This window comes from Mytilus trossulus, chromosome 14 (assembly GCF_036588685.1).
Source record: "Mytilus trossulus isolate FHL-02 chromosome 14, PNRI_Mtr1.1.1.hap1, whole genome shotgun sequence".
Taxonomy (NCBI): Eukaryota; Metazoa; Mollusca; class Bivalvia; order Mytilida; family Mytilidae; genus Mytilus; species Mytilus trossulus.
In genome coordinates this window covers 13,731,686-13,755,274 of record NC_086386.1, presented here as the reverse complement: position 1 = coordinate 13,755,274, position 23,589 = coordinate 13,731,686, and the positions used below count along the sequence as shown (strand labels likewise).

The 23,589-nt window shown below is 32.6% G+C and overlaps 1 protein-coding gene across 1 annotated transcript in view; it reads right to left on the bottom strand.

The window, feature by feature from the left end:
- Positions 1-15,585, bottom strand: part of LOC134697303 (transcriptional regulator ATRX homolog) — a 33,417-nt gene extending 17,832 nt beyond the window's left edge. The window contains exons 1-13 of the mRNA XM_063559494.1: positions 15,452-15,585; positions 13,591-13,610; positions 12,801-12,937; positions 12,116-12,199; positions 9,208-9,320; positions 7,650-7,830; positions 4,938-6,893; positions 3,975-4,241; positions 3,220-3,314; positions 2,415-2,502; positions 1,631-1,808; positions 997-1,237; positions 432-629 (exon numbers count right to left, since the gene is read on the bottom strand). Of these exons, the coding sequence (XP_063415564.1) occupies positions 432-629; positions 997-1,237; positions 1,631-1,808; positions 2,415-2,502; positions 3,220-3,314; positions 3,975-4,241; positions 4,938-6,893; positions 7,650-7,830; positions 9,208-9,320; positions 12,116-12,199; positions 12,801-12,937; positions 13,591-13,610 (3,558 nt within the window). The 5' untranslated portion in view covers positions 15,452-15,585. The remainder of the gene's footprint in view (positions 1-431; positions 630-996; positions 1,238-1,630; positions 1,809-2,414; positions 2,503-3,219; positions 3,315-3,974; positions 4,242-4,937; positions 6,894-7,649; positions 7,831-9,207; positions 9,321-12,115; positions 12,200-12,800; positions 12,938-13,590; positions 13,611-15,451) is intronic.
- Positions 15,586-23,589: the final 8,004 nt, after the last annotated feature.

Sequence of the window (23,589 nt, the reverse complement as noted above, 5' to 3'; positions counted from 1 at the left end):
AACAATGTTTATATTATTCTAGAAAATGTGACCAAAATGGTTAGGCAGATATTAAAATATGATATTAATTCTATGTTGAATTTTATATAATAGCAATTATTGTTCCCATACTAATGTTCACTTTTTAATAATTGCAAAAATATACAATGACATGTTTTTTTCTAAATTTACAGTATTATATTCTGCTAAGAATGACCTTAAGTACCTATAAATTCCTCTGTATGCTTAATTAATGAGTCTATTGACAATAACAGACATGTTTTGAAACGTAATTAATTTTTGGGTCCTTTATAGCTTGTAGATCAGTGTGAGCCAAGGCACTGTGTCGAAGATGAATTTTAACCTATGATTGTTTACTTTCTACACATTGTGACTTAAATAGAGTTGTCTCATTGCCACTTACACCACATCTTCTTATATCTATGTCTAACCTTTTTCTGTTTTTCTCTGATCCTCTCCCTCCTATCCTCCTCAGCCCTAGAAGCAGCCTTAGTCGTATCTTTGAGTTTTTTGTTAGTTATTAACTTCCTGATGTCCTTCCTCTTCGCTTTACTTGGTGATCCGTCATCGTCTTCATCTTGGTCTTCTTCAGAATCTTCCTCTCCTTTCTTCTTCCTTTTTCTTTTTTTCTACAAAATTAATTTATACCTAATTCAATGTCAGATATAATTGCTTAACATAAATATTTACAAAATATCAAATAACAAGAGGCTGTCAGAGTGACAGCAAACCAGATTTTTTACACTTAATAGTGTCCTGGCAATTTCTAATATTACAAGGACCATAACTCCTATATGTTACACCATATTTTATTTCAAAAAGCTTTGCTTGAACAGATCATGAGTTAAAGCACAGACACTGTTTGGCAGCTGTCTACAGTATATCCCCAAATCAATATTAAGTCAAAATCGTTCTGAAATCCAATTACAAATAGCAGATCATGGACCTTACTTTCTTGAACAATAACCCAACGTTTAGAAAAAGCTATACACCAACCTTATTTTTCATCTCTTCTAATTCATCACTATCAGCGTCTGTTTCATTGGCAGAGTCATCCCCTCCTTCTTCAGAGGAATCGACTTTCTTTATCCGTTTTCTTTTCTTTCCTGTACCATCTTTCTTTTTCTGATTTTTCTTGTTTTTCCCTTTTCCCTTTTTGCCCAGAGCAATAAATTCATTATCAGAATCAGAACTGTTATCCGATTTGTCCTCTGAAGAACTTGCCTTCCTCTTCTTTCTACAGACATATAATGTTATCCATCAACACAAATAAAATCAGACTTGTCTACTTTGTTCTGCCAAGAAATTGATTTGTTATTATTTTTCGAAACTTAACAGAATCACACTAAGCACAAAACATTGCAAAATGGGATATAACAAGTTTGGGGAGAAATATTCCAAATCAAATATAAAGTTACAATGAAAATATATAGTAAAATGTGTGTTTGTTTAGATCAATAATAGCAACTTAAAAGTTTATGACTTTCCAAAAAAATCTGCAGAAGATATTAAGACCAATTTCGAAGGCTGAAATAGTATTTAATATCATTCAAATCAGACCTTCTTTTCCTCTTGAGATAAGACAAATATCCTTCATTAAGGAATATGATAGATAAAAATTTCAACTTACCGTTTTTTGACAGGTTGAAAATCTGATTCGCTGTCAGATAATTTAGCATCCAAAAGACTACTTCTCAATCTCTTTTTCTTTGATGAAATTACTTCTTCTTCCTCTGTGTTACTGCCTGATTCTGTCTTTCCTTTCTTTTTATCACCTTTTTTCTGTTTCCTTGGTGACAAAACTATTTCTAATCATAAATAATATAAATTAGTAAGCTTCCTTTTACTGTATCACAACGGTTAAAGCTACAATTTTGAGGGTTTTCATTACTTTTGCAATCAAAGACAACTGACTTTCCTGAATAACAGCTCAACATGATAGGAGTAAGGTAGTTATTGCATAGGGTTAAATATAGGAAATAAATGGTACTGTGTCCATGGGACGCAAATGATGCCCCAGCTTGCATAACATAATAAATAGGCATACCTCAAAAATAGTAAAAGTAAAACCATCCAAATTCATACTTAATGTGTGTATTTTAAGTAAATATGCATATAGTATACTTTTACTGAGCATTTGATTTGAGGCAAAACTAAAGTAAGAGAATAGAACCTTATTTTGGGAATTACTGACAAGATTAACACTTAAAACCCCCATTGCATTGACTGGTCATGAAAAATTCTAATGTCAGAGAATAATACACAAAAAATATTTTTTCACCCTTAGAAAGATCTTTTTGTTTTCTAAAACAAAGAGGGGCAAGTCTATTTTCATATCTAATGACATTCTTCAATTATTACTGGTCCAATTTATATCATAGTCTGTATGTAAAGATCTATTCAATAGTTATTACCTGAGTCACTGCTGTCGTCCACTACATCTTCATTTTCTGCTGCACTGAGATCTTCTGTTGCATCATCATCATCTGCATCCATAGGGACCTTAAACATACAAAATACATGATCAAATTAGGTCAAAGTATTCAACAAAAACCACAAAACAGTGAATAAAGCGGTTTTACCACAGATATGTCTGTACCTAGTCTGGAACACTTTACAGTATCTTTAAAAGTTTATTTCAAATTTATTAATGAACCTTTTTTTCCTTTTATTTTTAAGTTTGATTGTTGAAGACATAAAACGACTACTAGATATGATGATGTCTTAGGTTTGCCTTTTCTTTGAAGTATACACCTCCTTTTATTAATACTAAATATTTAAATTTTTACATATGCTATTGACCTTGATGTCTACATTACTTCGTTTTGATCCAGAGTCCAAACCTATAAGTCTGTATTGCTATCATATGATCTAAATATACATTTAAATATCTACAATATGATTAGGACCACCATGTTCTAGTATGTACAATTTTCACTGGACCTACATCTGTCACAGGTCAGAAGCCTCTGGCCTTGTGTGTTTTATAATTTTAGTTCATTTGAATGTTTTTGAGTTTTGTATAACATCATTTTCACTGAACTAGTACATATTTTTATTTAAGGAGCCAGTTGAGGCCAACCTCAGGTTGCAGGATTTTTCTTGCTGCATTGAAGACCCATTGGTGGCCTTCAGCTGTTATCTGATCTTTGGTTAGGTTGTTGTCTCTTTGACAAACTTCCCAATTCCATTCTCAATGTTATCTCTACCAGCTCTTACCTCTTCATTTTCCTTGTCCTCTTCATCATCATCTTCCTCCACATTGTCTTCCTCTGTTGAACTCAGATCATCTAAATCTGTGCCTTTCTTCTTCTCTGATAAAATATGTATGGGAATGTTAAAATCATAACTTTAATAAAGTGTTTATTGTTATTACTGAACACTAAGGTCTTAAATTTACATTTTTGGTAAATTCAAGCTGTTTTGTTCTCTATTGGAGATTTTCAGATCAAAAGATAGATAGGTTCCTTCATGGGGTGCAAATTAAAACAAACAAGTCTTGACTTTATATATGGTTGGTATCTATGACGATACTTTCCATACATGTAATATCAAATTCTAAACATGATTGGTATGTAACATACATGTACTAAATTATGAGTTTAATTGATAGACTTTTTTTTAACCTGTTTGTGTTTGTTTTGTTGTATTCACTAAGGGGAGTCCATGATTCCTGAACTCATGAAAATCTAACAAGACAAATCATTTTCAAAACTGGTGAATACAAATATTAATCAAGATTCAAAAATGTTTCATCACATTTCATAGAAGCTTAAAAAAGAATCTAAATTTGATGGTGTTTTTTCTTGCTATATGGAGGGTGAAATAAAAATTAATTTAGCAATACAATTTTTTTTACTGTTGGCCTCGACATGGCCAAAATAGGAATCACTTTCAAAAATCCCAAGGGAGAATCCTGTTTACATAATAAATCTCAGTCTATAATTTTTTTAAGCAAAGACTGACAATTTTACCTTTTGTAGATTTTTCATCTTTCTTTTTTTCTGTCTTTTTCTCCTTTTTTGACTTTCCTTTGTCCTCTTCCTCATTTTCTTTTTTCCCTTTTCCTTTCTTTATCACAGGATCTTTTTCCAACTTGTCAATTTCATCTTCAAGTTCATCATCAAAGTCAGATTCATCAGACCTCTTTCTCCTTTTCTCTTCTTTTGCTTTTTTCTTAGCAGATCTTTCTTTTTCCTTTCTTTTATTTCTAAGATCCTGGAATTTCTTTTTCTCTGACGCTACAAAAATAAATACAACATTTTTTTATGTGAATTCTTAACATATATTTTGAAAGTTAAGGTATATCTTATACCATGCACAATTTAAATTTATATTTTTTGATTTATTTTATTTGTAACTTATGTTTTGCTCTTACTATTCACACTTAAACGATCCTTTGGGTCTTTAGCTACTTCTTATTTTTGGTTATAAGATGGCTAACAGGTAAACTAGTACATCATTCAAAATATATTTCCCATGTCTAACCTGGTTTGCAGCAAATATGATTTACTTTGTCAAAATAATATCTAAGCCGATAAAAGTTTGAGAGCAAAAATTATACAGAATCATTTACATACAAAAAAAACAACTTCAGGACAATCATGACAATTGACAAAAACATACACATATATATTATGTATTATACTCCATTGAAATTTACAAATCCATAATCAAGATGCAAAAAACATGTTTTGTTTTTTATACCAAAAGTGCAGTTTCAGTCAATGTGATATTGCATTAATGAGGTTTTCTGACTGTATCACACTTCTAGGAATTCTCCGTCTGTTAACTGTTCTAAGTATGCGATAATCACTTTCATGTTTTGTGACAAAATGCAATCAACCAATGCTTGCATTGATTGCTTGAATGCCTTTAGTAACAATTATAAATATGTCCCACTGTCTCCATTTTTTTTAAAACCAGTATATTATTACCTTTCATATCAGATCTTCTTGTTCTTTTTTCTGATTTAACATTAAAATCTGAATCTTTCGAGTTATCAGAATTTTCATCATCACTTTCACTTCCACTGCTGGAGGAATCATCACTACTTTCATTATCATCTTTCTTTTTTTCATTCTTCTCAGAGCTATCTTTTCTTGCCCTTGATTTTTCATCTTCCTTTTTCTGCTTGCCCTCTTTTTTGTCTTTTGATTTATCATCTTCCTTATTTTGCTTTCCTTCTTTTTTATCTTCCTTTTTTTGCTTGCCCTCTTTTTTCTCTTTTGATTTTTCATCTTCCTTTTTCTGCTTGCCTTCTTTCTTGTCCTTTGATTTTTCATCTTCCTTTTCATTTTTTTGCTTGCCCTCTTTCTTATCCTTCGACTTTTCCTCCTCCTTTTCGTCCTTTTTCTCCTCTACAGTGCCTGAAAGTTCTTGTAATTCCTGCAGTAATTCTAGATGTGCTGCATCATTTTCCGCTTCTGTTGACGACTCATAGTCAGATTCTTTATCATTTTTCTTTTCAGGTTTCTTTGAGACATCAGACTTGGACTCGTCTGATTTAGATTTTTTCGAGGCTTCAGACTTGGACTCGTCTGATTTAGATTTTTTCGAAACATCAGACTTGGACTCGTCTGATTTAGATTTTTTCGAGACATCAGACTTGGACTCGTCTGATTTAGATTTTTTCGAAACATCAGACTTGGACTCGTCTGATTTAGATTTTTTAGTGTCCTCTGAATCTTTTGCTTCTTCAGAGGTTTTGTCTTCTGATATTTCAACGTTCTTATCTCCATTTACCAAAGAGTCCTTTTTTCTCTCATTCTTGTCCTTCTCACTTATTTTGTCTTCTTTTACTAAAGAATCTTCCTCTTTTTTGTCTTTATCATTTGATTTGTCTTCTTTAACAAGTTTATTAATATCTTTACTTTCAATACTGATTATATCACAACTTGCTGTATCTTTTTCAGAGTTATTGCCCTTGTCACTATCGGTTACGTCCTCCACTTCCATTCTGCTGTCGTCTGAATCTAACACAATCAAATCTTTTTCTGATGTACTCATTAATGAGCTGTTACCTCCAGTTAATTTAACTCCAGTAGATTGTGATGGCTGAGAAGGGACTGTAGGGGCAAGCATTTTAGACGCATTGGCCTGTACAATGTCAGTTCCAACAATACTTGATAACTGTCCAAGAAATAAATCTACTCCACTTTTCATACAATTGAGAGCAGTCATTCTTCCCTCAAAGGCAATATTAGATAAAGAACTGCTATTACCCTGTACGTTCATTCTGACAGATTTTAACAAGCTGAGTAATTCATTAGTTGACTGCATCAGCTGGTCAGTGATAAATGGAACATTTTTAGCCGTTACATTGGTCCAGTTCAATGGATTTCTAGCCTGCTGACTGGGAGGTACAGAACTCATCATGGGTACATTGTGAGGTTTAGGCTGGACATATACCAGCTGTTTAGCAGAACCCTTGGTAGGCTCTACAAAAATGATGTTTTGTTTAGATGTGTTATTGTACATTGGTGTCAGGCTCTGTTTTGGATAAGTCGCCTGCCTTACAAAGTTAGTATTTGAAGCATTTATATTGATAGCCGGGTATTTAATCATACCTGGTGCTGATAGAGAATTGGTGGATGGAATTTTAACCATGCCTGCTACTGAAGTAGACTTTGGAGTTGATGTTTTTGGTCCCATACCTGGTAATTTGATTACCAGTGATTTATTTGTTGTAGTCTTACTTTTATCCTCTTCTTTTGTTTTATCTTTACTGTCTGATTTACTCGTTGATTTTTGTTTCTCAGCATCTTTTTTCTTCTTTAACGATTCGTTGAGCTTTTCATATTCTTTGCTGATCATATCCAGCACAGAATTACATTGTTCTACCATTGCAGCCAGTGGAGCAGGATCACACACATAACACTTGAACTTATCAGCTACAAAATAAAGGTAATAATCATTTGATTTTTGTAGAACTAAACTCTTAACAAAGAGATAAGCTTGCCTTTTTTGTAATTTAAATAATGCAAATGTTGAAATTAATATAGCAATACTTTTTTGTGATGTTTTGAATATCTGGAATAGCCAATGTTTTGAATGACTGTGATAGTTTGTTTGTAAATGGTAGGTGCTGAGAATTCTTTTATTTTATTCTATTAAACTTTCAGCCCTATGTTTTATTCAATATACATGACATTAATAAGCAAATAAAAAGTATTTTTCACTTTTATAGGGGGGAGGGATTCCGGGGTTGGAACCCCCCACTTTTTTTTTGACGATCAATGCATTTGAATGGGGACATGTAATTGGAACCCCCCACTTTTTTTTTGACGATCAATGCATTTGAATGGGGACATGTAATTGGAACCCCCCTTTTTAAAATGGCTGGATCCGCCCCGGACTTAGAACCGCTTCATTAAAATACTAATTGTTCCCTAGGGATGCCACTTATAGAGGCAACTATATACATAAGCAAATAATTCAGAGGAAAAGTGTTTGAAAACCTATCCCTAGTTCAGATTTCAAAGTGCCTTTTCTGTGTTTAAAATATATGTTTATGGATCAGTATAAAGAAAGGCGATGTTGTATGTTTGCCAATGAAAATATTTCAACCATAGTCCAAATGACTTATTCTAGGATCACCATCATATAAATGCCAAGCATTCTTTATATAGATTTCATACAATACTTACCCTCCTTGACTTTTGAAAATTCAGCACGTCCAAGATTTCGTTTGATACAAGCTTGACAGAATGCATTATGACAATAATCACAGCCAAACAAATTGCCACCTTCACTACACCAGCGACAATATTCATCAAGTCCGTCTTCATCTTGTTTTATTACACCACTTGTATGGAACTTGTAACATCTCTGTAATAACAACATATATATATGTTTATGTATCCCTAACATCACTGAAGAGACATTTATTGTCGAAATCAGGATATGGTGTACTAAAGAAATATTGACACCGAATGTTTGTGGCACAACATCCTGTCCACAAGTTAACAATTTTTTTTTCTATGACGTATTAAATTTATATTAAGATCCATTTTGTTACATCTTGTGATCAATTTTATTTGGCAATCGCCAATAGCAGTCAGCAGGGTTAAAGAACATCAGTTGTTCGATCTGTTGGTCAAATGCGTTTTGTTTAAATATACTTTTTCACTCTTTTGGTCTTTTGGAAAATGTTGTTTGTGCTGTTTTTAGACCCTTCTAAAACGAAATTTGTTTGACATGCACACGTATAAAAATTGCGGTTTTTATCCAATGCAGTCATAGGTTTGAACATAGTTTTCAATTTAGACTCTTTTATATTTATGTTTATATTCATTCAACTCTTTAAAGCATGTAAAGATTCCAATTTCACCGTTTCAGGTATTGGTTATTGACTATTTGAGTTCAAGTCAATAAATATTCAGGCTTTACAATAACAAACAGATTTTTTAATCTATTCTAACACGTGTTCTTTGCTTTTTAATGTACATTTGGTCCAATTAAGAATAAATATTGACATTAGCCATTGTCAGATTGAATTTTTAACAATGTGCTTTCTGGTTCATGTTTTAATCATGTATAAATATCAAAAACTTTGAAAGGGGATTGAATTGACTTGACAACATTCAATAATAATGAATCAACAGTAAATAAAATCATATGGTATATCTGGATACTGGAACCAGGATTTAGTTAATATTTATAGTAATCCTAACAATGAAATCCTTAAAGAGTGTGCTATTGACTTAAATGAACTATCTAATAGATATAGGAAGATGTGGTGTGAGTGCCAATGAGACAACTCTCCATCCAAATAACAATTAATAAAAGTAATGTTTTTTTATTTGACTCTTATGGAATTGTGAGTTCTTAACACAAGACATGTCTATTACAATACTGTTATGATCACTGAGGTCATGACTTCCAGAGTTTAAACATTTTCTCTGCTGAAAAGTCTTATTTACATTAGTAGATGTCTCTCCGACACATTCCCCATTTCCATTCTCAATTTTATAAAAACATGATTTATTTTGCATGTTTTTAAAACACAATGCAGGTATCTAAAACTGTCTGAGAAAACAAAACACATGTAATATTGTGTTCTTAATGGAACACAACCCACTTAATTGCAGAAATTTTTCGTTACATTGAAGACCTGTTGGTGACCTTCTGCTGTTGTCTTTTCTATGGTTGGGTTGTTGTCTCTTTGATACATTCCCCATTTTCATTCTTAATTTTATCACTTACTTTACAGATAAGCACACTGAGTTCTGGATGACGTCTTGCATCTCCTTTTTTACTCGTGTTGATCTGATCTCCACAAGCAGAACAATTAACTGTAGCTAAATATCCAGTAGCCTCTGTAACAGAAATATTGAACAGGCTAAAGCCAGAAGATAAATTTCTTTTGTAAGTATTAATCATGAATTCTTCTAAAGTACTTATTCATTGTCAAGAATGTGACATTGGTTTTTTAAATGATTTATTGGCAAATTGAGAATTTACAAACCTTGCAAAAGTCAGCTGTTTGTCAATTTTTAACAACATTTTCTTCATTAAACAATTACAGAAAATAAGGGGAGACTCATAAAATCAAGAGAGTCTGCAGTGTTCTCCCCAGGATTTTTGGATAGCGCTGTGGTAAGCGCGTGATTTTCCACAATTCTCAGTAATTTTGTCGCGTCGCGCGGTTGGTTTGTAATTGATTTTTTATATGTTTTTCCTATATTATGCTATTGATGTTTTCTCTTGTTATGATGTCCTCATCATGCTCATGGAAGTTACCCTTTGTTTGCTATATATATTAATGTTATTGTCTGGATATAGACATGATAGAAGAAAAGTCTTTTTCTCCATTGTAAATTCATACAATCCTCATATTATTATCTGTCTGTAAAACCCAAGGAGAAGTCTTTTCCATGGTGGGTCTATATACCAGACTGCCTATATATAGATGTGAAGATTTCTTATTACTAACAGGTGATGTTGCAGAACATAGTAGGACCAACAATAAAGTCATTGTCTGCTTCTGTGAGAAAGTTTTCAATGACAAGATTGGTATTTTTTACATTTACTTTTATAAACATTTCTAGCAAAGTGCAACTTTGCAATAAAAATGAGTATAGTATTTCAAAGGAAGAAATGAACTTGCCCTTTCGATGATATTCAAATGTTATCAAAATTTGCTTAAAAAAAGGCTAAAATATTCCAATTATGAATTATGAATATAACATGTATGAAAGAAATCCTATAAAAATATTTTAAAGATTTTTTTATTTTAAAGGTAAATTACCAATCAAATACATTATATATGCCAATTGAAGCAATTACCACCTTTAGAGGTTGTGTTTGATAATTCTATAAACATTTGAATATGTGCCACCAGATAAGTTTGTCAAGATTTGACAATACTTCTTTTAGGTCTTTCCCTCCCAAATTATCTCCCTTACTGGCTGACATAACTTCCTGTTTACACTTGTGGCCTTTTTAGCATTAAATACTATTCCTAATCCAAGCCATCCTCTGTTTACATTAAATTTAAAGCAATATTTAAATAATATATATTGATGATTGGTTGACAAATATCGATATTTCATATATATCTACACCAAATTTTCGTTTTGTCTTATTCCCTTATCCATTTGAAAAAGAGCCACGGATGGACAAGTAATCGTTATATATGGGCTTATAATGAATCCCTTGATAACAGGGTTGCCTCCTGCAAACAATTCAAGTTCGACAGTTCGGTAGTATTTAAAAAACGCGAAAAAGTAATGATATAATCGTAAATGGTCGAGACCACGTTGTCAGAGAAGGGGGTAACACTTCCCTTATATTTTTTTGAAATGAACTTTTCAGCACCCGAGACATGCATTAAATGTCTCTGTCCATTCCTTTCATAAGTTTCGGTATCTTTTTAAAGCGAAAAACTCGAGGAAGGAAAGGTTAATTTGGCAGTAAAAGTTTTGCAAATGGCGCCATTTTGATCATTTATTGAACTGGTCCCTACGATATTTGACATCGTTGAGTGAATTAACGATCTCTCGGATAAATAAACCAGTCGATCACGTGATCGGAATGTGTACAAAATAATACAGGATGTTTGAAATTCAAAAACAATAGCGCTGATTTTTGATTGGATAGCGCCGCGGTCTGCCCAAATACCACCGCGGTGAATTCAAATAGCGCTGAACATCGCGGCGCTAAAACGTCCTGGGGAGAACACACTGTCTGAATCGTATTTTGATGTTATTTGTAAAATTTACATTGTCAAAAGATAAAGTAGTAGTAGAATAACTATGTTGAAAGAAGTTTACTTTTTCATCAAGTTCTATTTTTTCATTTTTGGATATTTCACATTTTTCATTTATAGTCAATTTCTAACCATAAAGGTCTTTATCTTAAAATATATTTTACGGACAGATGGACAAAAGGATGCACAAACCAAAAACATAATGCCCCTAGGTGTGGCAAAAAATAATCCCCATAATTTCAAATTTACATGCTTATTCATGCCTATTCCCAACGAACTTACACACAACTGTACAGTAAGGAAAACATGCTATTTACACATAAGTGTGAGTTGACCAAATTTTTTTTCACTAATGAATTGAAGACAGCAGAACATATACATGATATAAAATTCAAACAAAACAATAATGTATAGTAGTTATTTACATGCCAGTTGTCTAATTTTAGTTTAAATCTGTCTGTATTAATTGATATGAACTTTCATTTTTCAGGGTTCCTACTGTGTAATATATTAACCATTATCATTTTTTTTTTATAGCTTAGGCCATACTTAAAAATATTTTGGTTTGCCCAAACCCTACCCAAAGGTTGAGACAGTGGGTAGGGAGGCATTTTCTTTTTTCTTTTTTTTTTTAAAGAAATTGAAGTTTCAGATGTTTATTAGTCTTCATGCCTATTTGATTAAAAAAAAACTTTTTCAAATCAGGACAATAAAAGAATTTTTGAGTAGGCAGCTTTTTTCTTGGTAGGTAGCGCTTGGGCAAACAAACCTATTATTTATTATGGCCTTAATATATCATTTTTTTATGTTTGGTTCTCTTTCAATTTTAAAATCAAAAAGAAATCTTAATTTAGTGGTGATCTTGTGAACATGATTTAGATTACATTTTTGAGATTAACTAACCTAAGACTTTTTTCTTGCTTGATGGGAATTCTGGACCTTTAAAGGCACTCTCTTCAACTGGTTCTGGTTCTACTACAACTGTACCTGAAAAAGGTCAAGATAATTCTTATGTCCTACCATACTCTCTATTTAATATCAATAATTCCTAATACTGCAGCATATTGTTCCATATATACATGTATTTATATATTCTACCAGTGTGTCTAGTCTGTTAAAATATTTCTCAACTAGAAACTCACAGAGCTTTTTAAATATTTCAAAAATTAAGTGAATTATTGTGGGCTTCACAAAGAAATTTTTAGGATAGTTACAATTACAGTTTGATTTTGATTTCCATCCCATCTTTTATTTAAACATTTTTTTCTACAGATATTTGTCTCACCTTTCTTTCACTGTAAACAGCACATCTAAGACCGGTTTTATTTTAATTTTGTTGAGATAAGACAAAAAATTTAACTGTTCATTACATCATTAAGAGTTTGATAAAAGAGTTGGATTATATGGCAATGTATGGGGAAAAAAACTGTTCAAATTCTTGGCACTGTTACAACTTTAAACTTTACTTTTATTAAGTCTGCTGATAATTTTCTTCTGTGTGCTTCACAGAACAAAAGAGAAGTGATTTTCTTGACAATTTACTTGTGCTTCAAAAAACATGAGATAATTAGTTTTCGTAACAATTTACCTTCCGGAAGGTCCTCTGGAATGTCCTCGTCTTTATTTTGACTGTCTCCACCATTGGTCATACGACTGTCCTCGTCATTTGTACTGTTAATATCATCTTCCTCGTCTGATAACACTTTTCTTGTTACCAGTGGTTTTCTATAATCATCACAATAGTCAACTTTATAACAAGGCATTAATTGATATTTCATAGACAACATTAGTATGTTTGTTTGACATTTCAATTCAAAAGAATTATTCTACATCATCAAATTTCAAATATTTTGAAACAGAATATATTATTTGTAAAATTGCCTGGAACCTTCAATGTATATTAATACAAGATGTGTTCACTGTCCACCTGACAGGTTAACTTTAATTCCGACATGACGTGCTTCAAACACTTGAGTACACAACCCCGAATCCACTGGGCATACACAGAAATATTTGCCACTGGTTTTTACTCAATCAATAATTTATGAATTACTAAAATGAGTGAGCAGGGAATTGTTTTGTTTAGCAAGTATGTAAGATCAGGTAAAATGCACTTAGAAATAAAAAAATCAATCATTTATTTGCAATGAACAAACTGTTATTTTATCTCAATCCTTCTTCGTCTGTGAGCACACTTCTGCAACCTTAATTTTTATGGCATAATTGAGACATCTTAAGGGAAGTCACCATTTGATTTTAATGTGTAGAAAAGGGTTGGGGTTGTGATGACAATTCTTATTAGTTTTGGATGCTGTCAGGTTTATTTTTAGCATTATATATTATGTATGTTCTAACTTTTATTTAAAACATATACATACCTTCTTCTTGAAGAAGACATCTGAAAATAATAAAGAACTGATAAGTAGTGTATAAATTATTTTTATTTGTTTTAACAACAATTGTTCTTTAATTCATGAAAGGAGTATTTGTCCTTATTTCAACATGTTGAGAAAGACCAATGTGTTTCAATTCAATGAAATGGTATTCATGTCAGGCCAAAAAAAAATATATGTCAGTTTCCTGCTGCCAAGGGAAATAAATCAGGGTCGGTAGGTCGGGATATTTTATTAATTTTTTTTAAAATTATTTTTGCACTCCCTGTCAGATTTGCAGTTAAATGTCATGTTAGGTTAGGGTCCTGTACCCCAAAATGATTTAATCTCTTTAAATAAGCTTTAATTGAATAACCCTCCAAGTGCCAACATTTTTTTAACTTTAAGTGTAGCACATTTGTGCTGGGAGCAGCCATTTTGATTGTTTGGGCACAGACAATGATAGAAAGATACAGGTCTGGATCGAACAGGAAACGTTTTTTTCCCCCAAAATTGAATAAAAAGATCTAGGGTCTGGTGGTTTGAGTAAGGGTGGGTTGGGAAACAGGAAACAAGACATATATTTTTTTTTGGCCTACTACAATATTTCTTTTATTTTGTTTGCAAATTCAGTATAAATCAAGGTAACATGCCGAAATGTTGTTGCAATCTAAAATACATTGTTTAATAATTTATAAAAATTTATAGTTTAAGTCCTCTTTTAATTCTTTGAGTGTGTTGTCTTTAAAGATGATCTGAATTTTCTTCTTAAACTGTCCTAGTGGAATTGGTCAGACTTGTCTCAGGGGCTAGTTGTCCTGCATTCGTAAGAAGTAGGTCCAATGGCAGATTAAGCTCTAAATGCTTACTAATACTTTATAAGCTGAACTCAAATTTGAATAAACTTAAAATGTTTTATGATTCTTCCAATACACCTTATCACTAATCCCAGCTGACCCAGCTGCTTAAACTATTGACGTATTAAACAATCACTTTTCCATTGTGGTGTTTGATCTTTGTATTATGACGTCAAAATTTTACAGGAACCTGTGTGAAATCCAGTAATGATGGACAAATAGCGATAAGTTGTATTCATATTACAAAAACGCACATATCTGCGAAACCATAGCTCTTAGATCCTTACATTTTTTTTAATATTTGAAAACCATAGATTTATTGTCAGCAAATTATAAAATAAATAACATAAGTACCTAAGAGCTATGGTTCTGCAGACAACACATCATTGAAGGCTTAAAAAGCTAAATTATCAAAAATATATATATAAAAAAGGTTTAAAAGGGAAAACGACCAGCTGCAATGATGTTGACTACTACATCTAGTTCAGAAGAGTTTAATATTGAGTGGGAATAAAGACTAAAGTGGAAATGTTATCATTCCCTCCCCCTTTTTGCAGTTTGTTTTTCATTGGCTCAGTTTGAAGTGCATGTTTCACTCAAATTTGTACATGTATAATGTAAATATTCTTTAATGAATGTGCAACTAAATATTGCTTATTTTAGTATAATTTATAAATGCAGAAATCATTTTCAATGCAGAACCAGAATTTTTGACTGGGTGGAACGATTTTGATTTTATCTTTTGTTTTTAATTGGTTCGAAAGAAGCTTCAGAAAGAATGTGAACTTTGCCAATTTTGTAATAAACATGTATTTTTAACAGTTTATTTATCATTACAATGACTATTAAAGATATTAAACAAAGAGCGACCACCGATTATAACAGGAAATTATATTATCGACGAAATTTGCGCATGCACCGGTTGGCATACGATAAGAAATAATATACATTCGGAAAACCCGCGGAGTACAAAATACCTACTTATGTTCATATGTTTCTACAAAACTTACCCTTCCAAAATATACGGTTATGATAAAAAAAATATTAGATTATAAATGTTATTCCATAACGATTTATTATTCTTTTCTGTACAAATGGCGGCAAACGGAAAGGACGTACAAGTCACATGACAACCTCGGTTTGGCCACCAAATTAGCATAATTTATGCATGACGTCACATTACTCATTTGCATATAATTTGCATAAATTTAAGGTCAAGGTCATATTTTCAAGGTCATTGAAAAAATGGTTCCTGCGACGTTTTTCGGACATTTCAACGTCAAAGTGATTTTTTTCAAAAGTGACGTTTCTTCATTTTGTGACGCGATTCCTCACGTTTAACGGAAATAAATCGCATAAATACCTTCATCACAATGAATACTTTCTCTTTTCATCAATAAAGCAATGCAATTTGACGTTTTGTTTAATTCTGTGAACGACGTTTTACAAATATTGAATCGAGTAGACGTCATGTAAAAAGTTCCTCGTAATATTAACGAACGTCCGTCATGAATTGTAACTATTATTCGTATGCCAATAAGTATTTATTTTTTTCACGTTGAAAATAATCGTTCTGTTGACGGTTTTTCGCTAACGTTTATTTGATCTAATCCTGATACATTGTTACATGAGATAACAATTTTTTTTTAAATAAGTCGCTCGAGTTATCTTCCCTAGAACAAGAAATATAAAACTCTGTGTTTCTTTTTGTCAAATGATTGGACTTAACCAAGGACGTATAACTAACATCTAATATACATCCTTGACTTAACCTAATAAATCATTTTATGCCTGCCCAAGTTGATATAGACACGTTTAACTCTCCTTACACCACTGATAAGAAAATTTCTCTCATCACTTACATTGATCATCAGTGAGAGGGGGTAGGAGGGGTCCTGATCCCGAAATCCCGGACTTAAAAACACAAAATCCCGAGGTCCTGAAATTCGAAAAAAGAATTCCCGGATCCCGAAAGAGTCAAGCCCTACATCCCGAGCTTAAAAACACTCAATCCCAGAGTCCCGATAAAGGTCCTATCCCCCCCCTTCATCAGTCGCCAGAAAAAATAATTGCCAAACTCAATGCACCTTTTTACAGACATATTTTTACCAAATTTAATAAAAAAAATCTTATTTCGTTTCGTAGTCCCGCTTCACTTATTCGTTTAATTGTCAAACTATGATTTTCATAATCTTCAAGTAAATTGGCCAAAACTTGGACAATGTACATCCGCAGACCAATAATGGATAGGCCTATATAAATAAAGGCAACAGTAGTATACCACTGTTCAAAACTCATAAATCCATGGACAAAAAACAAAATCGGGGTAGCAAACTTAAACCGAGGGAAACGCATTAAATATAAGAGGAGAACAACGACACAACACCGAAACGCAACACACACAGAAACGGACCAATCATCAGACAAAACCCCACGAGAATAACACATATAACATCTAAACCAAAAACATGAATTTGGGATAAACAAGTACCGTGCCACGTCTTATCTTAATGGCACAAAAATAAGAGAAAACAAACGACACAACATTAAAATGCAACACACACAGAAACGAACAATAATATAACAATGGCCATCTTCCTGACTTGGTACAGGACATTTCTAAAGGGGAATAAAAATGGTGGGTTAAACACATTTACCAGTTATATATACCATATATTTTTCCAATCATATTGTGTTGTAAAATGATGCCCTTTATGGGTTCTTGATTAGATTAATAACATTCTTATACCTCTTCTTTAATTGTTCAAGATAATTTCTATCTGGAACTACAAACTTAAGTCAGTCAATTAGGGAACAAATATTATAATAATAATTTTTAGTCATTTTTGTACAGTTTTTATAATATCTATTTCTGAGCTACTACCGGGTGGATTATCGTTGAATTATAATTAAAATGTTATATGAGATGGTCCCTCCTCCAATCTATAAGCGGATGAAATTCATGTTTAACTTAACAATGTTCGAGGTTGTCAAGGAATATCATAACCGATAAATCATATATTTACGTCATTTTCCGTTTCTCCCGATTTTATTCCAAGATTATTTATACAAGAGGTTTTTTTTATTGTCTCAAAGTTTTTTTTAACGTATTTGATGTATATGTTGCGTACAAGATGTAAGTCTGTACACGTTATAATTAGAACAAGGTTTTTGTACAAATTATACGTTTTTTGACACCTACCTTCTTGCAACAAGTGATACAAATGTATCTTCTAAAAAGCATCAGTTACCTAAATGGTTTGAATTCTAATTTTAATTTTCTCCTTATACCAAAATCATATCCATTATAAGTCTTTTTGTGTTCTTTTAATATGTTTTGTATCAATGCTTAGTACGAGATTGTATCGTGTATAGTTGTAGAAATATGACAGACTAAATACGGAAACAAAAGACGATACTTGCATCATCCATTAGTGTTAAGCGGTTCATAAAACCATGGAAGTATTAATTAAGGCGAAGTGTACGTAATTATACTACACAATGGATTTTTTTTAAATTTCACATACGAATTCTGCTTGTAAAATTACACCAGAAAATGAAATAAAAAAAGAGGGTAACCGTTTTCGTTTTTGAGATACGAGCCGTTGAAATTAACTATATGATACACCAAAATTACAAAGGATATATAGGGAAAATCATAAAAATTAGCAGATATTTTTACATTATCAAGATTTTCTTTTTTGATGGACAATGGATTTTTTTCTAAAATTGACATACGATTTAAAAATGAAAGACGAATCCATCGGTGCAAAGAAAGTCCTTAGCAACCGTATTAGTTTTTACGCTACTCTCTGTTGAAGTTTAGTTTTTTGGCCGGAACATTAAAATTATCTGGCGACGTCATTGTCTGCAGTAACGTCGCCACAACTTCTACGTCGAAACTCTATAATATTATACCGTACAATGTCGTAGCAATGGCGTGCGGGTGTATTACCCATCTTCCTATGTATAACAAATGATCTAAGGCTATAAATTGATAAGGAAATACACTAACTAATTTTAAAGAATATTTCTGTCGCAAAAGAAAATGCAAGTTTGTAAATTGATTTACCGCAAATGAAAGAAACCGTAGACTCTAATTTCATCTTGTCTGTATTAGAGTGATTTCCGAACCTGTTTCAATGCTGGCATGGATTGTTTAATTCTTTTATGAATCAAATATCGAGTTTGAACTTGTCCCGGTTAACACAGTATTGTCAGTTGAAATTAATTGATCGGCTTTAATACTAAGATCGGGTATACATGTACACCTCGTTTTCAATCTTACTTCTGCATGATTGTATTTAAAAAAGTAGACCTATTTTCTGCATATTTTTATATCTGCATGTTGTTAATCTGAGGATTTGCACAAAATATAGTCTACATCATAAACCTATTTCATTAGTCATGTTTACACACATGCTCAAGATGCATTTATTTTACAAAATTTCCAAGCTCGATCACTTTCCCTTTTCTTTAACTAAATGACAAAAAATGATGTAATGTTTGCTGAATGAGGTTTCAGTAACATAAGAAAATATTTGTTTGTTCCATGCATTATTTGTTAAAAATTTAAATTGATTGATTGATTGTTGGTTGCTTAACGTCCAGTGGCAAATATGTCATGCATGTTCAGGACGAAAACAAGTTAATAATAAATACAATAGGAAGTTTTGTTCATAACAGAGGCCATCCGGGATGATGGTCTGGGAAATTTGGAGTGCCACTAGAAAATGAGGGTATATTGGATAGGGACAGAAATTTTGCCGCGTGCAACAGTCCACATACTCAACCCTTAAATTATAGTTGTAAAGTTAAGTAAAGATAGTTTATTCTCATAAAACCATGCAAGTACAATGGTTTTAACGGGCATAGAGTGTGGCACTCTCTTTACATGACGCATCGGTTCTAACGTTCACATTCTGACCGGACGTGACTGGGAGCTTAATAAATCCTGCACAGCCAAACGGACCTTCCTCTTCGGCAAATGTTTTACTGCATGCCGGTCGGGAGAAGACCAAGCGACCATATTTTGTTTCCCCAGTCACCCTTGGGGTAACACGGATTTACACCTTATATGATCCTTTTGAGATCGACGTTCTTAGTCAGTTCAATAATGACCGAAACATACCCATGCAGTATTATGCAATAACATTTGTGTAGGGGAATGCTTTAAATAGTGATGAATAAAGAGTAATGCTTTAAATTGACTGGTGTAAAATTCATTATATAAGAATGAGACCTTATGAAAATTATCATGTTTTCGATGCTTTAAAAATTTACCTAATAAAATGTTACAAGAATGTACTCAGTGCAATGTACGGAGATTATTCATACTGTATTGCTACGCAAAAAGTAAACCATTATAGGTTAAGGTACGGCCTTCAACACGGAGCCTTGGCTCACACAGAACAACAAGCTATAAAGGGCCCCAAAATTTCTAGTGTAAACCATTCAAACCGGAAAACCAACGGTCTAATCTATATAAACAAAACGAGAAACGAGAAACACGTATATATTACATAAACAAACGACAACTACTGTACATCAGATTAAGCTAAATGTTTAGAGTGATCACTTTTTAGTTTATTAGTATTTTTATGGGGCCTAATTTGTTAATTTTCGTCTTTGTTCTTCCGACTTGTAAGTACGTGTTGCCCTAGACTAGTGGTCAAATTATATTCCCTTGGTATCGGCTTATTTTCTAAATGGATATAAAACATGTCCTTAAATTTTCATTTGCACAAAATACGAACATGTCAACGTTTTTTTTTATTCTAATAATTAATTTCACATGTCATTCATTAATTGTTCGATAACCTAAGACTTTATGTTGAGTACTGTGTGTTTTCGTTCAAAACTACGGCTTTTAAAACGATATTGTTGGTTCAATTCCGGTTTCATTTTAAGTTAATTTGATATCAATAGAAGTAGAGTCGTCGTATGTTTGTTTATTTATTATTCTATTGTGAGGCGTTTTTACAATCTGTTGATATCATAAGTTTTACACGAAATGCCTTTCATGTCCAATGCGTCTAAAACAAAACAAAATCAACTGGTATTAAAGTCAGGCTGCACAAAACAATAGAATGCTTTGATTTGTAACTTGAGTAATTCAGATAATTTCTCATGATAAGGTTTGTTAAGACAGCACGGGCGTGCTTGTTGGATTTAGGATAGACCGCACGAAGTATTTTCTCTTTTGTGTGTCTTTTCTTGGAGTAAGGGAGATAACTTGCGTAACTAACGTCGAACGTTATTAATCCCGTATTCCGCTAGGGGCGTGCAATTACGTACACTTCGCCTTAAATTGACAATATAATACTTCCATGATAAAACACTGATAACTTGTACAAAAACCGTACAAATTAATTTGTACATCATTACAACTTGTACACAACATATACATCGGCACGGGACGTTTGCGCTTTTTCATAGGACATTTGCGCTTTTTTTTGTGGACACTTGCGCTTCAAAACATAGGACATTTGCGCTTTTTTAAAATGGACTTTTGCGCTTTTTACATAGGACATTTGCGCTTTTTTATATCTATGACTTCCCAATTTTTTATCCGGGTTTGACCTGGCAGAGTTAAAGTCATTCTTTATTGTTAAAAAATTTAAAAATGATATATGTTTAAAAGTGTATGAAATATGAAAACTTAATTAAACGTCTATTTCTACATATACCATATGTATTCAATGGCGTTGTACATAAATGACATATAAAATACAAAAATACTAAACAAAAATACAATATGTATGTACAATACCAAAAATAGAAAATTTATACTGTGATACACAAGAAAAAAGTCAGAAAAGTTCAAAATAATTTTCGAAATATAATGTTTTCAACCGACATTTAAAAATATCCAAAGATTCAGAGTTTCTTACATTTGTACCTAGTTCATTCCACAATTTTGGCCCAATAGTACTAAAGCTTCTATCTGAAAAAGTTTTCTTTTTGTTATATGGGACTGCATAACAACCAATAGATGACTCTGACGACCTTAATGAACGTTTCGACACTTGAGGATTTAACAAATTGATCAAATATGACGGTGCATTACCTACATGACAGTTGTACATATATGTTAAGATTTTAAATGTAATTCTGGCTTTGATCGGAAGCCAGTGTAAGTCAAACAATGCCTGCTTGGCACTGTCATACTTAGAACGGGTTAACACAAGTTTGGCACACATATTCTGTATACGTTGCAATTTATATAAATCAGTTTCTGAAATTCCAAAAAGTATAACATTGCAATAATCTAAATGGAAAATAACCAAAGATAAGACCAAAGTTTCAGTTGCTTCTTTCGATAGATAGGATCTTATGCACTTTATTTTGTAGTAGTTCATCATTGCTGTCTTACATTTTTAGTAATATGGTCTTTGAAGTTTAGAGTCTCATCCAGAAAAGCTCCTAAGTACCGTATACATGTTTTTGATTTTATAACATCTCCACAAATGATTATTTCTTTTGTCTGACATTTAGAGAGTTGTTGTCGACTGCCAAAGAGAATAAACTCTGTTTTCGCATTGTTCATTTTTAGTTTGTTACTGTTCATCCAGGTGTTTATATGAACAGCGCAGTCCTGTAAGTCACGAATTGCATCCATCTCATTCGTTAATGTTGGCACGAAACGTTTATTAGCAGTATGGTCGTCGGCAAATCCGTACACAGTAATAGATGGTGGAATAATGTCGAATAGGGTTCCGGCGTAGACTAAATAAAGCCAGGGACCTAAGCAACTTCCCTGTGGTACGCTACACTCAAGTTGTCGCTCTGATGATGTTGTAGAGCTGACATTTACACGACAGCTTCGAGGTCTCAAATAGGAATCGATCCATTTGAGTGCGGTTCCATTTACACCGTACTGATATTCGAGTACATTTATCAAAATACTATGATCTACAGTATCGAATGCTGCACTTAAATCAACGGCGATCATAGCGGTGACTTCTTGATGCTCCATCCCATCGAGTATGTCATTAACGAGTCGTAGAAGGGCCGATTCGCACGAATGGAATTGACGATACGCAGATTGGTTTGTAGGAAGGAGATCATGATCTTTCACGTGTTCATTCAGTCTATATAGCGCACATTTTTCAATTAATTTAGACAGGAAAGACAAGTTGCTTACTGGTCTATAATTTGAGTAAATTAGTTCAAGACCAGCCTTTTTCAGCAGAGGCCTGACTACCGCTTGCTTCCATCTTAATGGGAAGACGCCTTGACTAAGAGACAAGTTAACTTACTTTGTGATAACAGGCAACAATTTCGTCAAAGTCTCTCAGAGAATCACGAATTGTTTTTATTTTGTTCATGAAGAAGTCCGCAAATTTATCGGGAAGTTTTTTTGGGTTTTTTTTTGCCTACGAAAGTTAAAAGTGTATGTACAGCCAAAATTAAATCAAGTACTGTCATCACAATTACAGGTCAGTTTTAGCTTGATATTTGAAGCCCAATGAATGAACAAATTTTGCTCTTGTTATGTCCTGATTGGAACTTAGTCCACAACTCAAATAAATGATCGAGTTTCTCATTCTCAATTCTTGTTTGGGGAGCCTGTTCATCAATGTACCGAATCTTAATATAATTTACTGACTGATGTTCAATAATGCACTTCAAAAATGTAAAAAATGGCAGGATGAATCATGTAAAACTGTGCATTGTAGTGAACATGGAAGGATTCTGGACCATTAGTTGTACGCTTACTGTATGATGGCTAGTGTTAAGCCCATAATATTCTTCTCATTAAGATTACAGGTAGTCGACTATAGGTATATATAAAAAGCGCAAATGTCCAGTCAGTTTAATACAGGTGAATCAAAATAAAAGCGCAAATGTCCATAGTATTTGAAGCGCAAATGTCCTATCATTTTACAGGTAAAAAAGCGCAAATGTCCTGTGCCCATATACATCTCTTGTCACGTTAGTGAAATTCTGATGTTTCTATATAAGTATATATGTAGTGTGTCAAATTTTTAACACAACAATCAGTTGGATAAAGACAAAGGTCGTATATTTATAAAACGATAGAAATGTTTTGTGTTGGTGTCTTTTCTTTTTGGCGTGAAACAATAAAATAAAAATAAATATACTTGTAAACAATAAGGAAGAAAACATGTAAACACTAACAGGA